At 33.5% G+C, this 26115-nt stretch overlaps 1 protein-coding gene across 1 annotated transcript in view; it reads right to left on the bottom strand.

The window, feature by feature from the left end:
• Nucleotides 1-1713: 1713 nt before the first annotated feature.
• Nucleotides 1714-26115, bottom strand: part of Prrc1 (proline rich coiled-coil 1) — a 34490-nt gene continuing 10088 nt past the window's right edge. The window contains exons 5-9 of the mRNA XM_027949370.2: nt 25068-25170; nt 19535-19698; nt 13665-13768; nt 8752-8854; nt 1714-5106 (exon numbers count right to left, since the gene is read on the bottom strand). Coding sequence (XP_027805171.2) covers nt 4897-5106; nt 8752-8854; nt 13665-13768; nt 19535-19698; nt 25068-25170 — 684 coding nt within the window. The 3' untranslated portion in view covers nt 1714-4896. The remainder of the gene's footprint in view (nt 5107-8751; nt 8855-13664; nt 13769-19534; nt 19699-25067; nt 25171-26115) is intronic.

Here is a 26115-nt window from a genome sequence, read left to right as displayed (position 1 = left end):
GTAGGTTCCAGCTCTCATAATTTCACCTCTGAATATTCCTGCAACAACACAGGAGCCTTGGGGGGACTCCCATATCTAAACCCCAACAGGGACCTTTCATGAACAGTCCATATACTTAAATGCTTCTGAGTAGAGAGTTGTTCATGAGAGAGACCAGAGCTGAGTACATATCTTGCTTCATTTATATCTCACAATGACCCTGTGCCTTTGGTATCTCCAATTTTATTTTTCTGATGAAGAAAGTGAGGCCCACAGGGATGCAAAATTTGCTCGAAATTTCTGTACTCCCAAGAGGTGAGCACAAGTCTCAGCCTAGGGTTTTAGGCTCAAGTTCTTCCTTCCTCTAACAGCTTCCTTTCAGAAGTCACAGAGCTCCACCGGACCACTCTTACATCCATTCAAACCCCTTTCTACATCATCATGTAAAATTGTCAATGGATTTTTAAGTCTTTTAAAATCTAACTAGCATGTGGCATTTTAAAAAAGCGTTTTTATCGAAAATAAATGAAAACATCAATTAACACACTGTATAATATGGAAAGAAAATAATGGCCTATGGAATCAGACTTGTGCTCCTTTTATCAAATATCTATTCATTTTTATTAATGTGTTAGTACTTATCATTATGTTAGGCACTGAGGCAGAGTGGTACGGACGCCACCAGGGTGCTGGAGCTCAACTTCTAGTCATTTAACTTTATTTTAAAATGTACAGAACAGAAATATCATCTATTTTGCAGAATTTGGAACTATGAATATAGTATATCACACAAAGGAGCTGAAAATGTAGTCCACCCAAAAGCGTGCACGTAGAAGTTTAGAACAACTTTATTCATAATTGGCAAAACTTAGGATACAACCAAGACGTCCTTCAGCAGGTCAATGGAAAGCAGTCTGTGATATATCCAGATAATAGACTATAATTCAGCATTAATAAGAAATAAATTGTCAGGCTATGAAAACACATGGATGAATCTTAAGTGCCTATTACTAAGTGGAAGAAGCCAATCTGAGAAGGCTACAGAGTATATGAACATTTGACATTCTAGGAAAGAAAAACGAGGGAGACAAAAAAAATATCAGTGGTTGCCAGGAGTTTGAATAAGTAGAACAAGAAGTTTTAGGAATGAAATCACTCTATGAGATTATAATAATGGATCCACGTTTCTTTTATCCAAACAGTACGCACAACACCAAAACACCATGTAATGTGATCTAATGAAATCACCCCATACATTGGGATGATTATGATGCATCAATGAGATTCTTGATTGCAACAAATGAACCACTTTGGTGGGAAACCTTGATAATGGATGAGGCTATGCATTTGTGAGACAGGGGCATATGGGAAATCCCTGTACCTTTCTCAATTAATTTTTCATGAACCTAAAATTAATATTATAAAATTATTTAAAAACACTTCTGGAGGTCAAGGATAAATTAAACCCAGTACTAAAAAGGTTTCCAGAGAAGCACAAGCCTTAACTTCTTGCTTATTACCTTTATTTCTCATGTATATCTCTCCTAATAGCTCTTTCTCTAACCCTGACCCTACCAACTGTGGTGTATTTGAATGCGACAGTTCCACCAGAAAGATGGTGTTTGAAGTTGCTGTTCTGTAAGAACTCTTGACAATCAGTAATCACTTCAGATAAAAAAGTAATATCTAATGTAGTATCAATATAAGTTAGTATTTAAAAAATCACTATACACCTTTGAGAAATAAGTATTTATTTATGTAATATGTACATACTTACAAAACTGATTTTATGTAACACATGATTCTGCATAATATCACAAAAAGAACACCATGTCCCAGAAGTAAAAATCCACATAATTTATGTTTAACCCAACAACTTTTAAACATAGAATGTTATCAATTTGGCTTCATAAGTCACAAAGTCCTATTTTGAATTTTTTTTCCAGCCAAGGAACAGAATAAATTCAACAGCATGTTAATTTAGTCGACCCTGAGTAATTGCTAATTGCATAATTCGAATAGATATACATTATACAGTTTCATTTATACTCTTAAATGTACTCACACTTACTACCATACTATCTTTTTGCCTTTTTACATCCTAATTTTCTACTTCATTAATCCTCAAAAGACTGAGGAACAAAGAATGAAAAAGCAATAATAACAAAGAATCAGAAGATGAAACTACCAGCATCACCCAAGGCCTTTCCAACTTAAGAAGTACATGGCACAGCCAGGTCCATGGGTGTCTCAAAAACTCAATAGGGGCGTGGGGTTACAGCCCAGTGGTAGAGGGCTCCCATAGTGTTCTTACACTTGATCTTAGCCAAAAGGCCGAGAAGCGATCCCCATAGTGTTCTTGAGGTACTGGATTCTACCCCCTAGTACAACAAAAAACAAACAAGAAAAAAAATCCAATACAATAAAAAAAACAATACAAGGAGAAACCTGGAACTGAGCAATAATCTGAGGTTGATGTTGAATTAATCTTCAGCATTTTTCCTATTTTTCTCGCACCAATTTAAATAAGTGTACAAGCTTATAGAATTCAACAACTTGGATTAAAATACATAAAACATGAAACTCAATAATCTGGGGTTCTTCAGAAGAAAAAAAATTTCAAGCAACCACAATAATGATAACAAACTGTGTTAAAGACAGGTTTTCCTAAAAGCTTGGGAAAGAAAAAAAGCAAATAGCTATCTACTCACAAATTCCAAAAATGTTCTTGTGGAGTTATTAAGGAAATGGACAAGAAGAAAAGGCACAGAGGAGATGGAGGCTCTGGCCTTAAGATTGATGATCACAGCAAGACTGTCTGGCTAAGCTGCCAGGAGAGAGCAAGTTACTTTCCTTGATCATAATGTAAAAGGGAAATTCCAGGAGGTTGGGAAAGCTGAGAATGTGGAGTCAGCCATGCTCTATTGCCTTTCAGAGAACTGGGCCAAGGAAACGGAGGCCAGACGAAAGCATGTATTTCTCTCTTCTATCTGCCCTTCTCTCCTCCACCTCTCCCACTCCTACTGTTCAGAAAGCAGCAGAAGACTCACCAATAACTAGGTACAGGAACGCTATCAAGCTCCAACCTAGCCGTGGAGCAGCTCTGCCCCAGAAATTTGAGGATTCCAGGAAATGGCAATGTTTGTGATTCTATCAGAACAATCCTCAATGATATCAAATAAGATGTTTCAGACTTGGGAAAACAAAATGGAAAGAAAAACTCAGATTTTTAGGCTCTATAAAATTTCCCTATAGTAGGAGGGAAAGTAGCAGAAATATTTTAAGTTTGGGCATACTTGTCTTCAGTCTATAGTAGACTGTTTGTGTCATGGGGCCAAAGCCCTGATAAAATACTGTTAGAGAAGGATGGACTTAAAGGAGCGAGGAAAATAGTATAAAAGGCTTCTCTTTTCACTCACAAAGAGAGAAAAATGTATTTTGATCCTATTACCCCAAACAAAAGTGCACCACAGCAACTTGTTATGTCTTGTTTCTGTTTCTCATTACTCTGAATGATATAAAAGTTGGAATTTCACTTTATGGTGCTCAGAAATGAACATACATTATAGTTTCAAAATGAATACTTAATTCTTCTCACTCTCAAGTAAAAAAAGGGGGAAAAATGAAATAATTACTTTAAATAACATTAATACAAAGCAAACCTTACATATGAAGACAGTGCAGGATACAACCTTCATCACCCTTTATAAAACTGCCAGATTGTGCTAATTCTTTTACATCAAAATAACAGTATAGAAGAGTAAATAAAATTACGTTTATATGTGAAACTATTATCAAAGTTATTTGAAGTTGCATAGAGTTCAACTGTACAAGAAAAAACATTTACTTAATTTTTATTTATATAAATCCCAACTGTAAAATATATTACTTGAGGGGGGAAAAAGCTTTCATTAAATACAAACATAACGAACTAAATAAACCAGATTGAATATAAAATAGTTTATTTGAAAATTTCCATAAAAAATAAAGGCAGAATGGCAGTTAGAAAAGTTGTGCTTAAGGCAAATGAAAGAAGAAGCAACCATACTTAAAACCTGAGGCATACCCTCTCATAGGCAATAAAGTAATCACCTCTCAAAAATGTCTTTTGTAAAAGTTTGGAGAATGGGTGGAAGCACATAAAATGGCCACTGTCAGAATTTATTCTTGGAAGTACTGAACAGTATTATACAAAAATAATATGAATACTCTGATCTAAAATATACTCAAATTATTTGCCCTTTAGTTGTCATATAGCAATGAAAAAATAAAATGTATTACCCAATGTTCATAGTATAAATCTATAAAATGCCAAAAATTAGTTTTTTAAAAAAAAGGAAACAAGGATGACTTTCCAGATTGTATGTGTACATGATGACTAGATAGAAATGATCAATTCTGTATTTGGCCCACTTTGTATAAAACATGCATAAAAATGTGTGACATCTCTCTAAATACAAGTAGGTGTCCTAAGGTAAATTGTTGAGCAAGCTGCTCTCCATCAGACCTGAGGCCATGTGCACATACAAAAAAACAAAAAGAACAATGTTTTTAAAGAATATTCAATAGACATGTTCCTTAATTAACTATGTCTTCTTTAAAAACAAAACAATCAAGTACACATCTTTAAATTAAATGTCTTTGCACATGAATTTCCACTATATGAATTTGGTATATTAAACTGTGCTATAAATATTTTTGTATATTTTTTTCTGAGAACTATATGTATAATTATATGATTATAAAAAGGATCTATTTCTTTTCTTCTATTGGAATGATAACATGCCTCTCTAGAAAAAAAAATTACAGCCTACAGGAAAATTACAAAACTGTTAAATTCATTGAAGCTATTCAAGAAGGTATAACGACATCAAGCTAAAAGTGAAGAAAGTCTCAGTATCCTAGACAGGTCTTCCCTCACATGGTCCTAAGGGGCAGGCGCTGTTTATACATGCCTGCAATTGCTTTGGCAGCACTGTAGATCATCTGTCGACGAGACATGCCAGTAAAAGCCATGTGCCAATCAGTCCGGCTGACATTCAGTAAACTCTTTTCCAGAACTTCGCCCACTGTCACCAAAAGGCCTGACCACCTCAGATTATAGTCCTGGGGAGTTAAGCTTTGAGCCTACAGAGAAACAAAATCCATATTACTTATAATGCATTAAAATGTTGGAATTCGATATGTAACATCTCAAAGTAACATCTCTCAGGTTACTTTTAATATAGATTATGACAAATCCTGAGACACAGTTATACAGGCAATGGTATGAAGTTACAAGGCCATGAAAGAATCAAAATAATACAGCACATATCTACTTTGTTAAAAAATAACACCATTATGCTCTTTGGTTGTTGCTCAAATATAATCTTGTGTGTGTGTGTGTGTGTATGCGTGCATGTGCGCGTGTGTGTGTGGTGCTGGGAGTTGAACCTAGGGCCTTGAGCATGTCTAAGTCTTAAATCTCAGAGCTGCACCTATACAGAGCTCAGAGTCAGACGACTTAAATTCTAGTTCCATATTCAGTGTCACTAGATTATTATCTTTGCTAAAGTTATCATTCTATAACCATAAAATTGCAACCAGAAAAAAAGGAAACTGCAATAATAAAGGCTTCAAAACTGCATGATTAGTCTGTAGAAAGTATCCCCAGAAACATGATTAGCATGTCAAGTAATGTCCAGTCCAGGACAGCAACAATCATTATTATATCATTTGTAGCTGGCCCAACCTAGCTATATCTGCTTCCACTCAAAAGCCAGAAATGGTGTGGTTTTTCATTAGATGTGGTCAGAGGAGGTCATCCATACGTAGAATGGATCTACTGTACAGTGATCCCCAAATGTGGTGGGTATTACTATCTGAGGGGCTTCCCTCCACCAAAAAACCTTAGTTTCTCACACCCTAACTAAGAAATCTAATTGGAAACTCCATAGCTGGTTCCAGGAGAAACAAAACAAATATAAAACAGCTTTCAAGTAAATTTGACAGAAACAGCACACCATCTGAAAAACCTGCTCCAGTGTTGTTTTCCAAAATATATATTGCACTGTCAGTATCTGACTATATGAAAGAGACATGGCAGAAAAATGATTAAGGTCTCTAGAGACACTAGAAAACTGTGCCTCTCAAATTGCTATATGAACATAAATCCCAAGAAGTTCTTGTTAAAATGCATATCCTTATTTAGTAGCTCTGGGTAGGGCCTGAGAGGCAACATTTTTATCAAGTTCGCAGGCAATATTTAAGATGTTAGGCCAAGGATCACACTTCTGAGGAACAATGTATTTGATATTATCTGCAAAAATCCAGAATAGCAGGCTTGTAAAGTGGGAGAAGGAAGAATCGTTCGCATTTAAGTTTATCAAGCATAAATTACATAAAACTTTTTCCACATTTTCACTACTATATCTATTGATGGTAACAGTTATTCCTTTAAAGGCTGATTTCTATTCCCTTAAATTAAAAAATTCCAATAATTCAGTAGCACAAACTTAACATATTGCGGGATGGATAAAAAGAAATATAAAGAGTTGAATAGCTAGAAATAAAAGGAAGGCATTTCAACGCACACACTACTGTATCTTCTGAATGTTAAAACCATGTGGCAAAAAAAAAAGACAATAGAATGAAAAGTAAATGCCACCCTTTGAATATCACTCTTCAGTTAACCACATTAACAGCCTGCTGTGCACCTTTCCACGCCTTTTCCCTCTATTCATTTATATATACTTTAAAGGGTATATATGTACCTGTTAATAGGTAGGATCATACTAGCTGTGTTGGCTTTGACATTTACTTAGCAATATGTCATAGGTATCTTTAGATACTAGTATATGTAGGTCCACTTTGTTCTTTGAGTATCATGTCTATTTTTTTCCAATCTATAATCCTAAAAGTGAAACAAAAATTGTCTTTTTAAAATAGTCAGACATCTATCACAGGGGTCAGCAAACTTTTTCTAGAAAGAGCCCGAGAGTAAATATTTTAGGTTTGGGAACCAAAAAGTCTTTATTACAACTACTCAATTCTGCTGTTGCAGTACAAATGCAGCTATAAACAACATGTAAGCAGACTGCAGGGTGTGTTCCAATAAAACTCACTCACAAAAACAGGGAGCAGGCCAGATTTGACTGTGGGCCACTGTGTGTTGACCTCGATCTACAGCAACGTTAACAATGGCTGTGATAGGAACATCCTTGTAATTATCAGGTTTCTATGTTTTATCATTAGACCTGAAGTGTACTTTGATTTTCTGGTACACTTATATCCTTCTAATCTTAATTAACAAAGGCTATTTAATAGTACAGTTAATATTTCTAGCAAATACCTTCAATTCTACTGAAATCCTTTTTATTCTTTACTCTGTTCATATGTTGAACTACTAAACTAATTTGCTATTGGCAAATGGTTCTTTGACTCTTGGAATCAATTCTTTATGGTCAGGGTATATGTTCTTCTAATGTATTTCTAAATTTTATTTATTAATTTTACCAATAATTCTGACCTTTAATTCTTAAGTGATAGGACTAAAATTTTCTATGGCGTTAAGAGAGATGCTCTATCACCACGAGCATCACCTGTGAATATTCTGTAGGGGGGTTTCTGATTAGATGGAATTCTTTCACTATACTGCTTCGCTGAGGTAATTAGGTTGAATCATATGGAAGTGACAACATTTGACTGCTTTTGACTATGAATGACAGCAACTTTGTATGGTTCAACCTAATACTCTTGAAGTAACAAGTAAAATTTATATTTTTCTAGAAAAATCTATCATTTTATTTAATTTTTAAAAGTTAATGGAACAACAGTAATCTATTATTCATTTACAATCTTTTAATCACCTTCTCATTGGAGTGAATTTAGTTAACATCTATAAAATGGTTTTCTTAATCCTCTGAAAAGAAATTATGGTATAAATAAGTTTCAGCAAAATTTCAAAATTCCAAGCATTAATTCTTGGTCCCTTTTCGAAACCATAAACCTATAAAAGGCCAGTGATTGCTTTTAGCAATTTGATAAACTCACATGCCAAATTAATATGTAACTGTGTACAAGCATATTCTTGGGAGAAAACCCAGTAATTTCAAATGCCAATAGTTTCAGATTCTCAAATGCCGACATGTGCCAAATAATTGTAAGAGGGGAAAAAAGTCTAAATGCCATTTAACAGTACAGAAATTTCAGTATAGATATATGTTCCATTTTGTCCATTAGAGAATTAGAAAAAATTTATACAAAAATATAGAAGGATCATTACTTATGCTTACAATCTTATGGAAACTACACAGACAGGTACATGGTTAAATCTATTTTCAGTCAACCACCTTAAAGACATACCTGTCACCTAAAGTTTCTAATACTGACTTGTTACTAAAGATGAGTAACTAGAAAGGAAGATCAGATGAAAGAAAAAGGAAATAGAGATAACAGTGAAAGTAAAGATGTGAAATAAAGAGGAAAGTAAATGAAATGTGGACATAAGCAGAAAAGCAAACATTCTGATCTCAGAGTAAGAAACATAATCATAAAAAAAAAAAGAAGCAAATGACAATTGGCCATTGAATGTATACCTCTCAAAAACAGGTAGAAAACAAAAACAGGGAAATAGTAAGACATGGAATGACCAGAGATCTGCACAAAGAAACAGACTACAAGAGAAATAAAACAAACAAAATTAAAACATTTTAAACAAAAAATAAATTTAAAATTTGAAGGATAATATTGCAAGTTTCTCTGGAGCATAATGAAAAAGCCAAGAAAACCAACCTGTTGTACAAATTCCAAAGGCACCGGTGTGGCTTGTGTGAAAGCTTCTAGGTGAATGCCATGGACAGGGTCTTCAACTATCAAACAACCAATGTCAAACCACCTGCAACAGAACATGAGTTTCATACTGATTACCTGCTAAATACGTTACAGTGAACAAACAAAAAGGAAAAACAAACTAATTAAAAGAAAAATTAACCTGTAAGAAGACAATCCATAAAAACAACATAAAAAATTTCTTGGCTGGCTAAATTCCAAGAAGAGAAAAACAATCTAGAACAACAGCAAAGGAAAAGTTTAAAGGTCCCCTTGCTAAGACAGGGAAACAATGGAAACTGGGAGCTTAAATATGCAACAGATAAACTTATATTCATTCAAACATGAGTATAACAGCTTCTCATGAGTGATATTTTTAAAAATATTACTAGGCTCAACATGAGAAAGTTAATATATTACCAATTTCATTAATATTCAACCATTAGTAAAGTTATTAGCAATTTTTAAAAAGTTCCTCCAGAGGGAAAGATACTTATAGGGGCTGGAGTTACAGCTCAGCAGTAGAGCACTTGCCTGGCATGTGTGAGGCATGGGGTTCCATCCTCAGCACCACATATAAAAATAATAAAGGCCCATCAACAACTAACTAAATAAATAAATAAATAAAGTCTATTAAAAAATACTTATAAAAAAGCACGAGTTTCAAGTTATCACCTAAAGTTTCTAATACTGAGTTGTTAAGACAATTACAGCAACACCAGAATCTCTATTACATGAATTATGAAACAACCAGACATCGTGAAATCATGAATTTAAACAACAAAAGCATAGGAGCAGGAAAATAATCTCTATTCTTAAAAATATGCACATCTAATAAAGTGCAGTGTGTCAGGAGACTATTTATATATTCAGGGAAAAAAAACAAGTAAAATATGGAGTAATATAAGCAACTCCGCTGAATATTAAAATAGCAATCTGTAATGCCTATAGTATTCATATCCTAAAACTGCTACAAATTGAGAACACTATTACAAATATTTTATAATGTTCTAATATCCATAAATAAAATTTTTCAATCATCTAATTTATCCTAAAATGTAATTCCATAAAAGGTTAACCCACTAGTTTGGCATGGTAGATCACTCCTCTAATCTCAGCTACTTGGGATGGCAAGTTCCAGGATCAACTGGATGAGACTCTGTCTCAAAATAAAAACTACAAAGGGCCAGGCATAGTGGCATACACCTGTAATCCCAGTGACTCTGGAGGCTGAGGCAGGAGGATTCCAAGTTCAAAGCCAACCTCAGCAATTTAGCAAGGTCCTAAGAAACTTAGCAAGACCCTATCCCCAAAAATATATAAAAAAGGACTGGGGATGTGGCTCAGTGGTTGAACACCCCTGGGTTCAATCCCCAGTGCCTAAATAAATAACTAAATAGTGACTTATTTTATATGGTATACTAATCAATATTTCATATTTTGTTACAATAATTTTTCTCACTCAAGAAAATGTATTTATGAAATATCCACAAAGCCAAGCTTAGCTGAATTTTATTTTGCATTATTTTGCATGATTTGTGTACAGTAATGTCTATCATGAATAGTATACTGACTAAACTGTTAAGCATGAGAAGCAGAGTCACTGAAGCATAATAGAATTTCTCTTGTCATGCAAGTGAATGCACATCAGAACTTCAGGGTCCCTTATTCTTTAAAATACTACCATGCTAGAGATTGGCTTCCCCCTTCTCTTCAAATCAGTCAACATGAAACTGCAATCACCATTATCCCTCCCCACAACTCCTCCACTTCTGTTCCCAGTGCTTCTTTCTAAGGAAACTTTCAGTTTCTCTCCCCGTCCTAAACAAGCTCTATTCCTTTTTAGGGGCCAAACACCTTGTATTTCTTCTTTAACTGCCTTGCTTTTCCTGAATTTGTCTTTTCTAGACTCAGTTCTAAGCATGCATTTTCTTGAATTTATTTTCTGTGCATTTATTTCCAGGAACTCTGAAAGTAGCCACAGTATGAAAGATCAAGTGTTGGGGATTCTAGCTTTTACTCTGTTGTCTTCTCTTCCCTCTCTCAGCACTCTGTGTACTTTACTGTCACAAACCCTCTGTCCTCTTTCCTCCTTAATCCATACTAGCAACCATCACCAGAATTCTTGATATTATTTAGTATTTAGCATTCTTGGTCTTTGTAGTATTCTACTGTTTTGCTTAAAAGGTATTTGAGGGGGGAAATACCACATTAAGGTGTGATGGAGGAATTTATGGCAGGTCAGTGCTCCTGGTGAAAAGCTACATGAGTTACATCATATACTGAGAAAAACTGAAGAGCTGCAGAAATAAGGACAAAACACGAGGACAAAAACCTTCCTTCCCCAGCTTAAAGCCTTAAGCTGACAAAGCTGAGACTGTGACTAAAACACACACTGCCAGCTTCCTCATACAGCTCTGCTTATAGGAGAAAGGTGTGTACTTCTCAACATCACCTGAGGACTCTGGAGTGTTTTCTAAACAACATCTGGTTTTTGAAGATTAGTAGGCCTTCAGGGACAGCACCATATTCAGGGACAGACTAGAAGGAAAAGGAGACTAAAGTCCCAAATATTAGGACTCACAGACAAGGAGTTAAAAATAACTGATGCAAAATAACTGAACAAAGAAGAAAGATAGTCAAAAGAGATGAATATATGTAGATACTCAGCAAATACATTTATTTTTTAAAAAAGAATTTAACATATGAGCTGCCCAACAGGCTGGACACAGAAGGCAGGATCAGTGGACTAGAGAAGGAAGAAATTAATGAGGAAATAGAAAAAGCAGAGTTTGGAATAAAAACCTGACAATGTGGAAAGTGTGTGACTCTGTCAAAAGGTGAACAAGTTGTAATCTGAGTCCTAGACAAAGCAGCAAGTCTTAAAGAGTGATTTAGAATCCCAAACTGATGAAGGACATCAATCTACAGAATCAATAAGCTTAGTAAGCTCCCTGTTCCCCCAGAAAAAAGAATTATAAAAGGAGGCCAGCGAACAAGACAAACATACCTAGGCATACCACAGAAAAACTGCAAAAACAAAATGACAATGTCCTAAAAGCAGCCAGAACAAACAACAAATTATCTTTACACAAATGAAATAATATGATGATGGCTGACTTCTTTTTTTTTTTTTTTTTTGGTATCAGGAATTGAACTAAGGGGCACTTAACCACTGAGCCACATCCCCAGCCCTATTTTGTATTTTATTTAGAGACAGGGTCTCACTGAGTTGTTTAACACCTCGCCACTGCTGAGGCTGAGGCTGCCTTTGAATTCACGATCCTCCTGTCTCAGCCTCCTGAGCTGCTGGGATTATAGTCATGTGCCACCGTGCCCACCATGGCTGACTTCTTAATTGAAAGTGTTGAAAGAATTACCAACCTAGATTTCTACATCCAACAAAAATTAAGATGAATTAAAGCAATTTCAAGTAAGTAAAAGCGAAGAAAATTCACAGTGAGTAATCCTATATTATAATGTAGTATCAAAGGAAGTTCTTTAGGCAGAGGGAAGATTACTGACAGAAAAACAAAAATGTAGGAAGAACTTCAGAATCATAATAAATGAATACTGACTGCACAGAACAATACTAGTGATGTCTTAGGAGTTTAAAACATATGCAGAATTAAGATACTTGACAAGAATACTGCAAAAAGTAAAAAAAAAAAAAAAAAAAAAAGAGATGAACAGCTTTAAAAGTGATTCTAGGATTATCATAGCTTTTATTATAATGTAATACACCAAAAAGGCACACTGTAATTTCTGAGGTAATCATTAAATAAATAGTAAAAGGTTACTAGAGAGGGAAAACAAAATAATCATCATTGTGCTCACAAAGTTCAAACTTTTCAACCTAGAATGCAAAGCTCTTCACAAACTGTCCCCACTTCTTGATATCCTATTCAAGAAACCTCTGCTAACCCTAGAATACCTTTTAATTACCTTCAAACATTTCCTCCACCCAGAATGTCCTACCTACTTCTTTCTACTTATCCAAATTTTACCTCCTTTTCAAATTCCAGTTCCAGTCTTAACCATTCCTGAATTTCATGTGACATTACTTCCATACTGAGTTACCTCCACTGAAACTTCATATAATATTATATTAGTAAAAATTAGATAATTTTTATATAATCATATAAAGCAGTTCACTTGTACATAACTCTTCTCTCAACTGGCTATCTAATATGCCCTCAAAATCAGAGGAGTTTTCATTTTTTTTCTTTTTTCCATATTAGCCACAAAGTACTAGGCACATTGTTATTCTATACCAAACATACCAAAAAAAAAAAAAAAAAAAATTAACAAAACCACAATGCAATTAAAAAGAAAGATTTTTTAACAAAGGGTAGTTATTACAACAAAATGTAACTTAGCATATCCACAAAGGTTTTCCCATTGGGGGAAAAAAAGAGCCCTCAAAAACAATGATCAATTATGCTATTTGGAAGTTTTCTAAACTAAATACATGAGAGAGTTCACTCAGTAGAAACTCAAACTCAGTGACTGCCATCAAGCGGTCTTGCTTGTGCCTTCCATTATTTTGAATTCATCATGTTGAAGGACTGTGTTTTCTACCCAAGGTCATTATAACCAACACTGTATCATCTTATATTTAGTACTATCTAGCAATCATCAGCACAATCTTAGAAAGTAGGCGTTATTATCTCTGTTTATAATTGAAAAAAAAACAGAAGCAAAGATAGAAGTTTCAGCTAAGCTACACAGGACACAGCTGGGTAAGGGATGGAGCCAGCATCAGAACACACTTTTCCTTCTGATTCTACAATAGGAGATAATACTTTTTGCTTGGCATTCCGTATGAACTCCCAGACCCAACTTTATTTTGCTTCTAAGAGAAATAAGTCTCTTACTTGTCAGGCAGCAATTCTGCAATGAAGTGTTCTATAGACACAGCAGTCTGCTTTTCATGGATCACTCCAGTTCGTCGCAAACTGTCTATACGTTCCTGGGCACCCTAAAAAACAACAGCATAGACTGGAAACCATTTTTCTAAAATATACTATTTTATGATTACACACATAATATTTGCAAGCATTTATAAACAAACACAGATATACTCACTATAAATGTTCAAACAATACATAAATATAGAGTGAAAACTGAAAAAGTCCAATCAAATTCGCTTAGTATTGAGTTTGGGGAACACATCCTAAATTATTCCCTTCTGTACTATTATGCTGGCTACCACTGTTAAACTGATTATTTTAAATTACATTTTCTAACTGAACACTAATATAAGAAAATTGCATTTTTTAGTGTTTATCTGGCAAGAGACCATCTTACTAAATAAAATTTTATCAATCCCAGTAGTTTCTTAGCCAATTCTCTTGACTTTTTATGTAGGCAAATGCTTTCTCTCTCTCTCTTTTTTTAATAATTTCATTTAAATATACATGCATCAAAATGACTATTTTATTTACAATAAAAACATGAAAATATATACATTATACCAAAGCTTATTCATGAAATAATTACCATTAATGAAGCAAAACTGAGTGGTTGGGAACACTGCACAGATAACTCAAAATCATGCACTAAACATATATCATACAATAAGAATTTAAAAGTTGGATTAGTGAGGAATGGTTCATGTTTACTACTTTTATCTGAATCAGTTCATGAATGAAGTGATAAAAATGTTCATAAGGCAATGTGTTTAAAATCATCCCATTTCTGAACAAAATTAGTGATGATAATATACCAATTTTAAGGAAAGAAGAGCTAAACAAAGAGAACAAGAAAAAATGATCAATCTCATTCAAATGAAAATTAAGAAGGCTAGAACATTTTTAGGGACAAATAAATTTTTTTAAGACAAATGAAGAGAACATGACCACTCTAGGAGAACAGGTACAACATTTTAAGACACTACCTTGGAAAAATGAAATTATTTAAACTACAATAAAATCAAGACCAGATATTTTTGCTTGCTCTAGAACAGAGCCTAACCTAACAGGCATTCAAGTAAGAACTTGCTACATGAAAAACTAAACTAAAGGAAAAGAAAATAAAGGCTTCCCAAGGCCTAGGTGGCAAATGTTCATTATATAAATAGTATAAATACAATGCCATTAAATCTAATGACACTGAAATAAGGAGGCAACTGCTGACTCTGAAAAAAACATAATAGGTAAGGTGAACTTATTTCTTTATAGTAGATATTATAAATTTCCCTAATTCACTCATCTCAGGAAGGAGTTATGGCTAGATTCTTCATTGATAAAAAACTTAAGGGCAGGGGACATAGCTCAGTTGGTAGAAAAGTGCTTGCCTTGCATGCACAATGCCCTGGGTTCAATTTCCAGCAACACACACACACACAAAAAAAAAAAAAAAGAAAGAAAGAAAAGAAAAGAAATGAAACTCAAATACATGTTAATTAAAAAAAAAAACAACTAATAGATTAGTGGGATTTTGCATCATCAAACCTAGATATCATGCTTCCAGGGAATAGAGACTGTCTCTTCACTTTTTACTATCCCACAGTGCAGAATTTATATTTAATATGATTCACAAAATATTCACCAAATTAATTGGTACCTGCAAGCTACAAGATGATAAACTAAGCAGAAAAGTTTAATTCTTTTTTTGTTTGTGGAGTCCAAAAGAGAAAATGAAAATGAAGTCATATCTGGCCTTTTTTTTTTTCCTCTGACTATTACATTAATTAAATGTGGCCTCTTTCATTGGAATTACAAGATACTTTAACATCAATCATTCTTTACAAATGTTTTAAGAATGAAATTTTATATTGTAGGAGGGATCAATAATTAGGTAAGTTAGAGCTCACAATGAAATAATCATCAAACTGAGCTATGAAACAGAAGGGTCCTAGAGCTTACATTGTACTCTGAGAATTTATACTAGGCAACTTGGTTCAGATAAGTAACTATACTTTTACACATCTTGAAATGGCTTCTAGGTATTATCTATATCTTTATTTGTTGAAAATAAGCTATGAAACACTGATCATAGCTATGATTTGCTTTTTGATAAAACTAATACCTGGCATAGAAGTTTCAGAAACTTCCTAACTTTAATTTTGGCTGAATTGACTTATTTCCTTAAATTATTTCATATATTTAAAGGGGCAAATTAAGTTTAGTTCAGAAAAACCACTCACTTCAAATAAAATCTGATAGGATGAAAAAACAAACTGGTTAAGTTTTGTATTTTAAGATTCTACATTAATTTTTTTTCTCATTAGCTCCCTCTGTTTCTCACACACACACACAACAACAACAACAATAAAAAAACCTGACAAATTAATAAAAATATTAGTTTTGATATTTTTAAAATATGTATATATTTTTAAATATCTTTATTTATCTACTTTTATGTGGTGCTGAGGATTGAACCCAGTGCCTCACATATACAAGGCAAGTGCTCTACCACTGAGCCACAGCCACAACTGTAGTTTTTATTTATTTAAGACTGTGAAAAAAAAAAAAAAATCTAAATTTTAAAGGCAAAAACTTTAGAGCAGAAGTAAATCTGTCAAATATGAATAAAATCATGAAACAAACCAAACTACCAATAATACTCTCAAATAAGGTTTTTCTTGAGGAAAAACTCCCTATCAGCCTTTCAAGTTCAGTGTCGCTTTAAAGTATCTTGTGTGTAATAATATCTAATGAAACAAAATACTTAAGACCCATTAAAAATCATAATGAAAAAGCAGACTTTCTACATGATCAATTTTTCTAAATTTATATTCTTTTCTGCTGCTAAAATTTTGTAAACTGTCCCCGTCTCCATCTTTAATACATTTTATCTTCTTAAATATGTATATTTGCACCCTTTTTCCCAATGACAAGCTTATACTTCAGTACCCAATCATCTTTCTGAATGCCTGCAATCTCAGCATCTATTCTTACTCTAACCCCTACAGTCTTCACCATCTTTGCCTTGAAACCCAAAGCCATACATTGTCACTGCTTAATACAACAATGGCAAGTTCTAATCTCCCAGATTCAAATAACCTCTACTAGAGAATTAAATGAATAAATTTTTTTTGCCATCCCACCTATGTAATACCAATACTGTCCTCCATATTTATATAGTACTTCACAATACACAAAGCCCTTGCTTTAGTCTCTAAGTTCAAAGAAATGTACTTACCATTTTCTTTGTTCAATAACCTGTTTCTATTTTAGGATTTTATCCAGGTTATCCTCTCTAAAAGTAAATCTGGAAAAGTCTTCTTTCTCAGATCATTAATACTTTCTAATTTGCAAAAGCACTCTTGAAATTTGGCAAGTACAAACTCAGTCTTAGGTATGTGACTTGCATCTTTAAAGTAAATATAATCTTTTATAATGTTAATATTTACCTGTGCACAACTGATCAAATGTACAATTATTGTGTATACAAATTTAACTTACCATACTTTTTTCAAAATTAGATTGAAGAAAAACCCCACAGTCCACAGTTAGCTTTGCTATATTTTATAAAGAGTAAACCTCTAGCACCATAGAAATTCTAACTGAAAATGTGTAGTGAAAGCCAAGTTCAAGGGAAATCCCCCAGAAAGTAGAAACATTTCAAAGTGCATGTATTCTTCACAGCATTCTTCTGTAAGAACAGATAATTATGAAAAGTAATCTGATTTGTATTGTATATAATGCACTATATTTAGATATAATGTAACCATTTTACCTGACAGCCTCAAATTCAGAAAAGTGATTTTGGGTGGTGGGGGGCATGTAAAGGGCTTCATATTCTATTCAAATAAAGTACTAAACATGAAAAAGTACCTCAAATTCATAAAGCACTATCCAGTACAATTTAAAATAACCTAGTATCAATGTGGGCTAATTATATTTAATAGCTAATTATAATCAAAACTTGAAATATGCTATGCTAGTTACCTCATTCTGTTATGAAGAGAGTGAATAAGGTAAAGTGGCTTTCAGATGGTCTCAGTAATGTACACTATTATACATTCCTTATGGCCAGCATGTCATACCAGAACGCATTTCTCCTTAAATGCAAATACAGTTATCCTCATTATTTGTGAATCCTGTATCGGTGAATTTTACTCATCACTAGAATGTATTTGTTATCTCAAAATCAGACATACACAGAAGCACAAGAAATTTGAATTGTCTGATATGCACATTTCCCAATATGCACATTTTCAATTACATGAACAAGGAATACTATCTGTGCCTTCTTGTTTCAGTTTGTGTACTGGAAACAAGTGTCTTTTTCTCTATCAGTGCCTTGGTTTGGCATTTTTGTGCTTGTTGTTGATCTCTCTGTTTCAAATGGCCTCCAAGTGTAGTGCTATATGCTGCCTAGTATTCCTTAGCACAAGGAGGCTGTGATATACCTCATGGAGAAAATGTGTGTATTAAATAAATCTCATTCAAGCATGAGCTATAGTATTGTTGCCTATAACATTTCAATATAATGAAGCAAAACAAAACAAAACAAAAAACACCAAAAACATGTATATAAAGATGTATTTAAACAGAGCACAAAAAATATAGGCTGGCAAAAATGTAATCCTGTATTTTCCTTGCAAACAATGGTTCAGTATGCCCTAATTCAGTGTCTGAGGCAACCTCCTAAGACATAACCAGAACAAAAGCCAAGAACTATCTGTCTCACAAACAAGATTTCTTAATGAATTATAAATGAGAAGTACGAGAAGCTAAGAATGATTCCAAGGTTTCTTGCCTAAGAAAATGGAAGGATAGAAATGCCATCTATTGAGACAAAGACGAGTGGGAAAGCAAGTCTAGGGGACAGAAAAAGTTTAATTGTAGGCATTAAATTTAAGATATTCAAGAAAGTCATCCAAAGGGCAAGTTTTATATAAATTAGGACTTAGGTCTCAGTGGAGACAGAAACAGAACTACTGGTACACCTAAGAGGCTTAAGACCAAGAAAGGTAGGAGATCACTAAGGGAGTAGACAGAGAAGAGGACCAAGAAGAGGCTGAGAAGAGGCACAGAAACATCAGGGAAACAGTGAACCAGGAAGCCAAAGTGTGGTATCAGGAAGACAAGTGAAAAAAAAAATTAAGAAAGAGATGGAGACAACTGTCTAGAAAGCCACTGGTAAGTCAAATAGCATGGAGAACCCTGAACTGTCAGGGGAGTGATGCAGGCAAACACCTGCTCGGGGCAGGTTTAAGAGACTGCAAGAGAAGAATTAGAGAAAAGTGTTGGCAACTCTCAAAGAAAGCAAATTTAAGTAGTAGGGTATAGGGCAAATGAGGTCAAAGAATTTGGTGGTGCTTCCTTTGGCTTATTTCTTTTTTAAGTTGGGAGAGATGCTTGTATGCCACTATTTATCTGTAACAGTACAATAGAGACCAAAGAAAAAAGAACTTAAAGAGGAGAGTGCAGAATTCCTGGAACTTTAACATTTTCAGGATTATTAATACTAATAATAACAAATTTGTGAGATTCAATATATATTATAATTCTAGGTGCTGATCTGAATGTTGTTACTAAGTTTTAAAGATTTCTTTTGGGACTCTCTTTTTGTGCTGAGTATATTTCAATCCTTCCACCAATAATTACAACCTATCTTAGATTTCTTTAAATTAAAACTCCACTATATCTTCAATATACCTAAGAATTTTCTAACTAAAAGTAATCATTAATTCAACATCATTATAAAAACACAATTAGCTCCATATAAACCACAACATCATTATCACAATGATGAAAAATTAATTGAAAGGGAAAAAGGTGTTTTTACTCACTTTTAATCCAGCTGCATAGCCCACTGGTTGTGGGGCAATATTAGATTGTCCAGCTTCCCCTATAACCACAGCTAAGCCAAAGACTTCCTGAAAGGCATCTCGGACAGCAGCCACTTTTACTTCTTTATTTGAAGTCACCACAATATCCAGCTCACCTCCAGATTCTACAAAAAAGATTACAATTCCAAATTAAAATAATGAAATTCTCATAATTACTACCATACCATATGCTAATATTTACATAATTACTCCAACTTCATAAAACCAGGCAAGATAAAAATCATTACCATTTTTGTATGGCTAAGGAAACTGAAGCTGACAAAGTCTTGCCTTAGGCAACACTGCTGTTTAGTGCTCATGTCAGGACCTGAACCCTCTTTTTACCACACCATTTGATATAATCAGATACATTTTTCACCCTTTAATCAAGTATAAGAGCATCTCATTCCAACATGTGATTAGCCCCAAACTGCTAATTTTTTCTGAGTTTTAAAAATAGGAATTTAATACAGTATATGAAGGAGTCTTAAATGGTACATACCTTCTAATAATTCTGAGTATCATATCTGCCATAACTAGGATATTTTTTGGTAGTCTATGAAATGTTACTGAATACAACAGTAGTTTGCCTGAAAACAGTATTCTGTAGTCAAACACTGTGGGAGATACTGCACACTGCATCCCCTTCTGTGAAATTCACAACATACACTGACAGAACAGAGATTCTGAGAAATCTCACAAATCATGAGTTTAGCCAAGTTCTTCCCACATTTAATCTGTTCATTGAATACTTTTACAGCATCTAATAATGGTTCCTAAAAGTACTCCACAGATTATTTATTTGGGAATTGATGACACAACAGATATGAAAACAGCTTATTTGTCTACTACACTAATTTAGCTAAGCTTCTTCTAATTAAAATTTGGGTGGAGACATTAATTGCATTTTTAAGATTATAAATACAAATAATTATTCTGTTATTAGTTAATAAAAACAGATACTTATTATATGAAACTTCTAATACCATGTGCTTGCCAGTTTGCAGTCCTTCAACTATACAGCAATCCTAGACTTAAACTTCCAACTTGTGAAGTATAAGTTATATATTTGTGATATTCCAGAAAATGAAAATAAAAACTATTACTAATGGCAAGTGGTGCATCAAAGAGTTTCATAAAAACTATGAACTAAAAACAAGAACTCTCATAACATATGCTTTTTATCAAAGAAATAGTTTCAGTATGGGGATCATCAAATTTTTTATTCTACATCTTCATCATTTTTTAAAAAAGCATTTATCACACATTTATTTGTAAATTACACATGCACTACTGTCCTAATAAAAATATTTAAGCATATCTGAAAACCGAAATAATTTATGAAATTTGAAATTTTAAAAAGGTGAGTATACCACATTTTATTCATCAGTTCAAATACTTTAACTTTCAATTATACTAAAAACCTGTGTTTTTGTCAGAGTACTAATCTCCAGGATATATAAAGAACTCAAAAAACTTAATACCAACTAAACAAACAACCCCATCAATAAATGGGCTAAGGATCTGAACAAATACTTCTCAGAAGAAGATACACAATCGATCAACAAATATATGAAAAAAGGTTCAGCATCTCTAGCAATTAGAGAAATGCAAATCAAAATTACTCTTAAGATTTCATTTCATTCAGAATGGCAGTTGTCAAGAATACAAACAACAATAAGTGTTGGAGAGGATTTGTGGGGAAAGGCATACTCTTACATTGCTGGTGGGACCACAAATTGCTGCAATCAATCTGTAAAGCACTATGGAAATTCCTTGGAAAACCTGGAATATAACCACCATTTGACCCAGCTATCCCACTCCTCAGTCTATACCCAAAGGACTTAAAATCAGAATACTATAGTAATGCAGCCACATCAATGTTTACAGCAGCTCAATTCACAATAGCTAAACTATGGAACCAAGCTAGATGCCCTTCAACAGATGAATGAATAAAGAAACTGTGCTATATATACACAATGAATATTACTCAGCATTAAAAGAGAATAAAATTATGGAATTTGCTGGAAAATGGATGGAGTTGGAGAATATGCTAAGTGAAGTAAGCCAATCCCAAAAATGTTCTAATAAGTGGATGCTGATACATAAGGGGGGTGGGTAGGATATGTGAAAAATGGAGGAACTGTAATTGGGCAAAGTGGAGGGGAGAGGATATGAGGGCAGGGATGATGGTAAAATGAGCTGGACACTCTCACACTAGGTACATGTACGACTGCACATGTGGTATGATACTATATCATGTACAACCAGAGAAATGAAAAGTTGTGCTGCAATTGTGTACAATGAATCAAAATGCATTCTGCTGTCATATATACCTAATTAGAATAAATTAATTAATTTTTAAAACCCTGTGCTTTATTTCTAAATATAACTATTTGACCAAGTATGTTTCATTATTTTAAAAAATCTTAATCTAATATTTTGCGATACAAGTTGAGTATTATCCCTTATCCAAAATGTTGGAGATTAGAAGTGTTTTGGATTTCCGAATTTTTCAGATTTTGTAGTATTTACCTATATATACCTAATGAGATATTCTGAAGACAGATCCATGTCTAAATGTTAAATTCATGTCTATTCCATATACACCTATACACATAGCTGGAAGGTATACTATTTTTAGTGAGTCTGCATTTTGACTGTGACCTATCACAGGTCAGGTGTGGAATCTTCCACATGTGCCATCACAACAGTACTCAAAAACTGTCAGATTGAGCATTTTGACTTCAGATTTCAAGATTAGTGATGATCAACCAGCATGGTAAATTCAAAGGCCTGGTTCTAAGCACAGTATATTCTGATATTTAATAGCCATTAATGTCTATCCTTGGTAAAAGAGATATCTCATGAAAGATGTTTGTAAGTAAAACATCTGCCTCAAAAGCAAGGCTATTTTTTCCAACTAAATATCTGTGGAACAACTGAATGTTATTTTTTATCAAAGACTCCTTCTCCTTGATTATGTAATATTCCACAGATCACTTCTCAACTGGGAATTTCAGCAGTTATCAGAACCTACAAGCAAAGGGTCACATAGCAAAGAGAAGAATAAACACTCCTTTCTCACTTTTTCTTCCACGTGGGACATGTCATTTTTTTTAAATTGATGAGTATAATTATACATAATAGTGAAATTCATTATTATATATTCGCACATGTACACAGTAGATCAATATAATTGACATATCTTGACTATCACTAAATACTGATCCATTCAGCTGCAGCTCAAAGGCTTTTCAGTTTGTGATGAGTGGCCCTGTCTTTAATGATAATAAAGAGAACTAGTTAAAAGAATTTAGAAAGATCCAATTTGGAGGCAATTAAAATCTGTTTCTCACAGTTCTTGTGATTTCTTTGATATATTTGAAATTTTATATCAAGTGATTTCTAACATATTTGTGTAAAAATGCCATAAGTTTTATTGAGTTTTGTTAGATCAGAATGGTATTGCTTTTGCTGTCAGTAAAGTGTCAGCTTTTACACACTGTTGTATCACATACTAAAGGTAACTAATTATATGTTGTCATAATAACAGAAATTTCATTTCTATATCTTTCTTCACCACCCCCGCCTTTGATTTTATGCCTTTTTCTTGATGTTGTGCAGATTACTGGTTTGAGAAATTATCTTGGGTTGGAGTTCTGGCTTTATCATTTATCAGCTTTGTTACTTTGGGGAAGTCACTGAGCTTGTTTCTTTGTAGAAAACTACCTGCCACCACCTGCTGTAAGGATTAAATAATTGCTTTTACAGTCTAACACAGACTACATCCATTAAAATAGCAAAACCTCCAAAAATATACATTTCTTTCCTTCATTCAAAATACATACTTCTGAAGAAAAGAATATATATAATGCATTAAGTATGTCAAACTGGTTATTACGAATATACAAAACCAAATATATAGAGAGTCAAACTTCTCAATTCTTAGACTGTTAGAAACATAAAGAACAACTGAATTGGTCTAATTTTTTTTTAAGTTTCATAGGCACTTTTTATTTGATATAATTTAATTCAGAGAATTATCACAAGACTACTTTTTTCATTCCACAATGAGTCAGCTTATTTTAGAAAGGGACATACAAAATTAGCTATGTTGTCATGGTTTCTTGGCTTCTAGGAGTTCTTGTGAGATGCCTTTGTATTTTCACTTGATATATCTCAGCACTATTTTATTTTTTATTTATTTATTTTTCTTATATATGCCATTCTTTTATTTTTTTAATTTGTTTTAATTAGTTACACATGACAGTACAATGATCTTGACATATCATACATTTGAATCAGATGGGGTATAATTTTTCATTTTTCTTGGACTAATTTTTGATTGAATTTTCTACTTCAAGGGAAGCAAAGTGGCTAAAATGTAAAAACTTAAACTTGGATTCAATCTAGCTTCACCAAGCTATGTGTATGTGACCCAAAATAATTACTAACACATCTTTGAATTCAATTTCCTGACCTAAAATTTGAGAAAAATACCTACCTTCCAGAACTCTTATGAGAATTAGTACCTGGCAGAATAAGTATTCAATAAATGGTACTTAATCATTGCTAGGTCTTGTCCACTGACATGTACTAGACAGTGAACTAACAACAGAGTTAAGACCAGTGAATGCTCTTGATTTTATACTAACACTAAAAATAATTTTCCTATGTACCTATATGAATACAGCATAGTGAATCTTACCATGATGTACATCAACAAGATTGGAGCCCTAATTAGAATAAGATATATTCTGTGATTGTATAATTATATCAAAAATAGATTCTACTGTCACATATAACTATTAAAAATAATAAAAAATATAAACAAACAAATTTCTGTTTGAGTACCTGTAATAAAGCTCTGGTTTGCAAAAGATTTTCTATAGGATTACTAATAATGGTTTCTGACCTAGATAAGAGATATTACTTTACATACTGAATATGTATACAAAAGCTAAATAATAGAGAGTATCTCTATGCCAACTGTCTGAAGGATTCTTGGTGATAGGAGCTTAAAGGCATTTAAAATAGTTCTCCCAACAAATCTAGTAAACATTTATTATTAATAACTAGATTAGCATCCTTAAAAATATTATTCTTGACTTAAGCATACATACATTATCTAAAACAACTGGAAAAAATCCCAAACCAAGTATGAACAAAAGCATCACTTCAAATGTCAACAGTGAATAAAATAAAACAAATTAATACAAAGCAGTACTAATTTATATTTTTAAGAAAATAAGTAATGACACTAAAAATTCATATTGTTTTTACAGTCTATTCTGTGGAGTTTTCAAAACTTATTTAATGGTGACTAAGCAAAGGGTGAATTAATAGCACCAAAGCTAAGATGGACACCTTAATACAAGAATATAAGAGGAATGTCCACATGACCAATGGAAATGAACTGAGAATTACAATTAGTGGCTGACATTTATGCACACTTTAAAACATGGCAGATACGTTTAACTTATATACATACTAATATATGGAGCCATGCCAGGGTCCAGCGTTGTAATCATGCTTTCTACTGAATGTTTTGTCTTATCAAGCACAGACTTCACCATAGGATTTCCAGCCACACCCTGCATGAAACAAATTAGTACATAAATTCATAGATACTCATTCAAAACAAAGAATATCATGAACTTTTTGACTGTGAGGAAAATTTTTAAGTTTACAATGCATCCCAGACCAGAACTTTTTAAAAATATTCATATATAAAAAAATGAGGTTGGAGCAATGTAAATTGTTATTATTAATATTTCTAAATGGTCCTCTCAAGTTCTCTTCCCGTTGGCATCACAGATCCATAGCTGTGTGTAAACTAGCAGCAATCTTCAGACCACATTTTGAATAGCCCTGGCCTGGAATGTATGATATTCTATGTACATTTTATTTATAAATATATTTTTATACTTCATCTCTACTTATTTACCTAAAATATTAGATGAAACATCCCTCAGGTTCTCAAATACAGACTGGAATCTGATGTCTATACATATCCATACTCTGTTCCCTAATACACAAAAATAGTAAAAAAAACAAAAACAAAACAAAAAAACCACTTTTCATTTGCATCCCCCTGAATGGTTCCCTATTACTTTAACATATAACATTTAGCTATCTTCTTTTAAAGTTTCCTTTCTTCCTACTTCCAGTTTCTCATTTTGTTCATTCCCATTCTCTTCTCAGCCAGACCTCTTCCTCTGGAGTCTTAGAACCACACTGTTAGGCTGAGGAACCACATCTCAGGGCCCATTCTTTCCTTCTGCTTCTCCCAGAGTGAAAGCACCTGAGGAAGCAGTGCCTCCTGAGATGGCATCTGAGTAATAAGTCAGATGCCCTCTCTCCTAACTTACCATTAAACTAAGGCAACTCAGAACAAGATGAGTTCCTGAGACTGAAATTTAAGACTACCTACCAACTGCATGCTAGGAACCATGAGCTATTACTATTCCAAGCCCTGGAGAGCTAAGCTGGGGATGACGAGTGGAAAGAGAGACGTTCTTGGCAAGGGATAAAATAGT

This window comes from Marmota flaviventris, chromosome 5 (genome assembly GCF_047511675.1).
Source record: "Marmota flaviventris isolate mMarFla1 chromosome 5, mMarFla1.hap1, whole genome shotgun sequence".
NCBI classification, from domain to species: Eukaryota; Metazoa; Chordata; class Mammalia; order Rodentia; family Sciuridae; genus Marmota; species Marmota flaviventris.
This window is presented reverse-complemented; position numbering and strand designations above follow the sequence as displayed.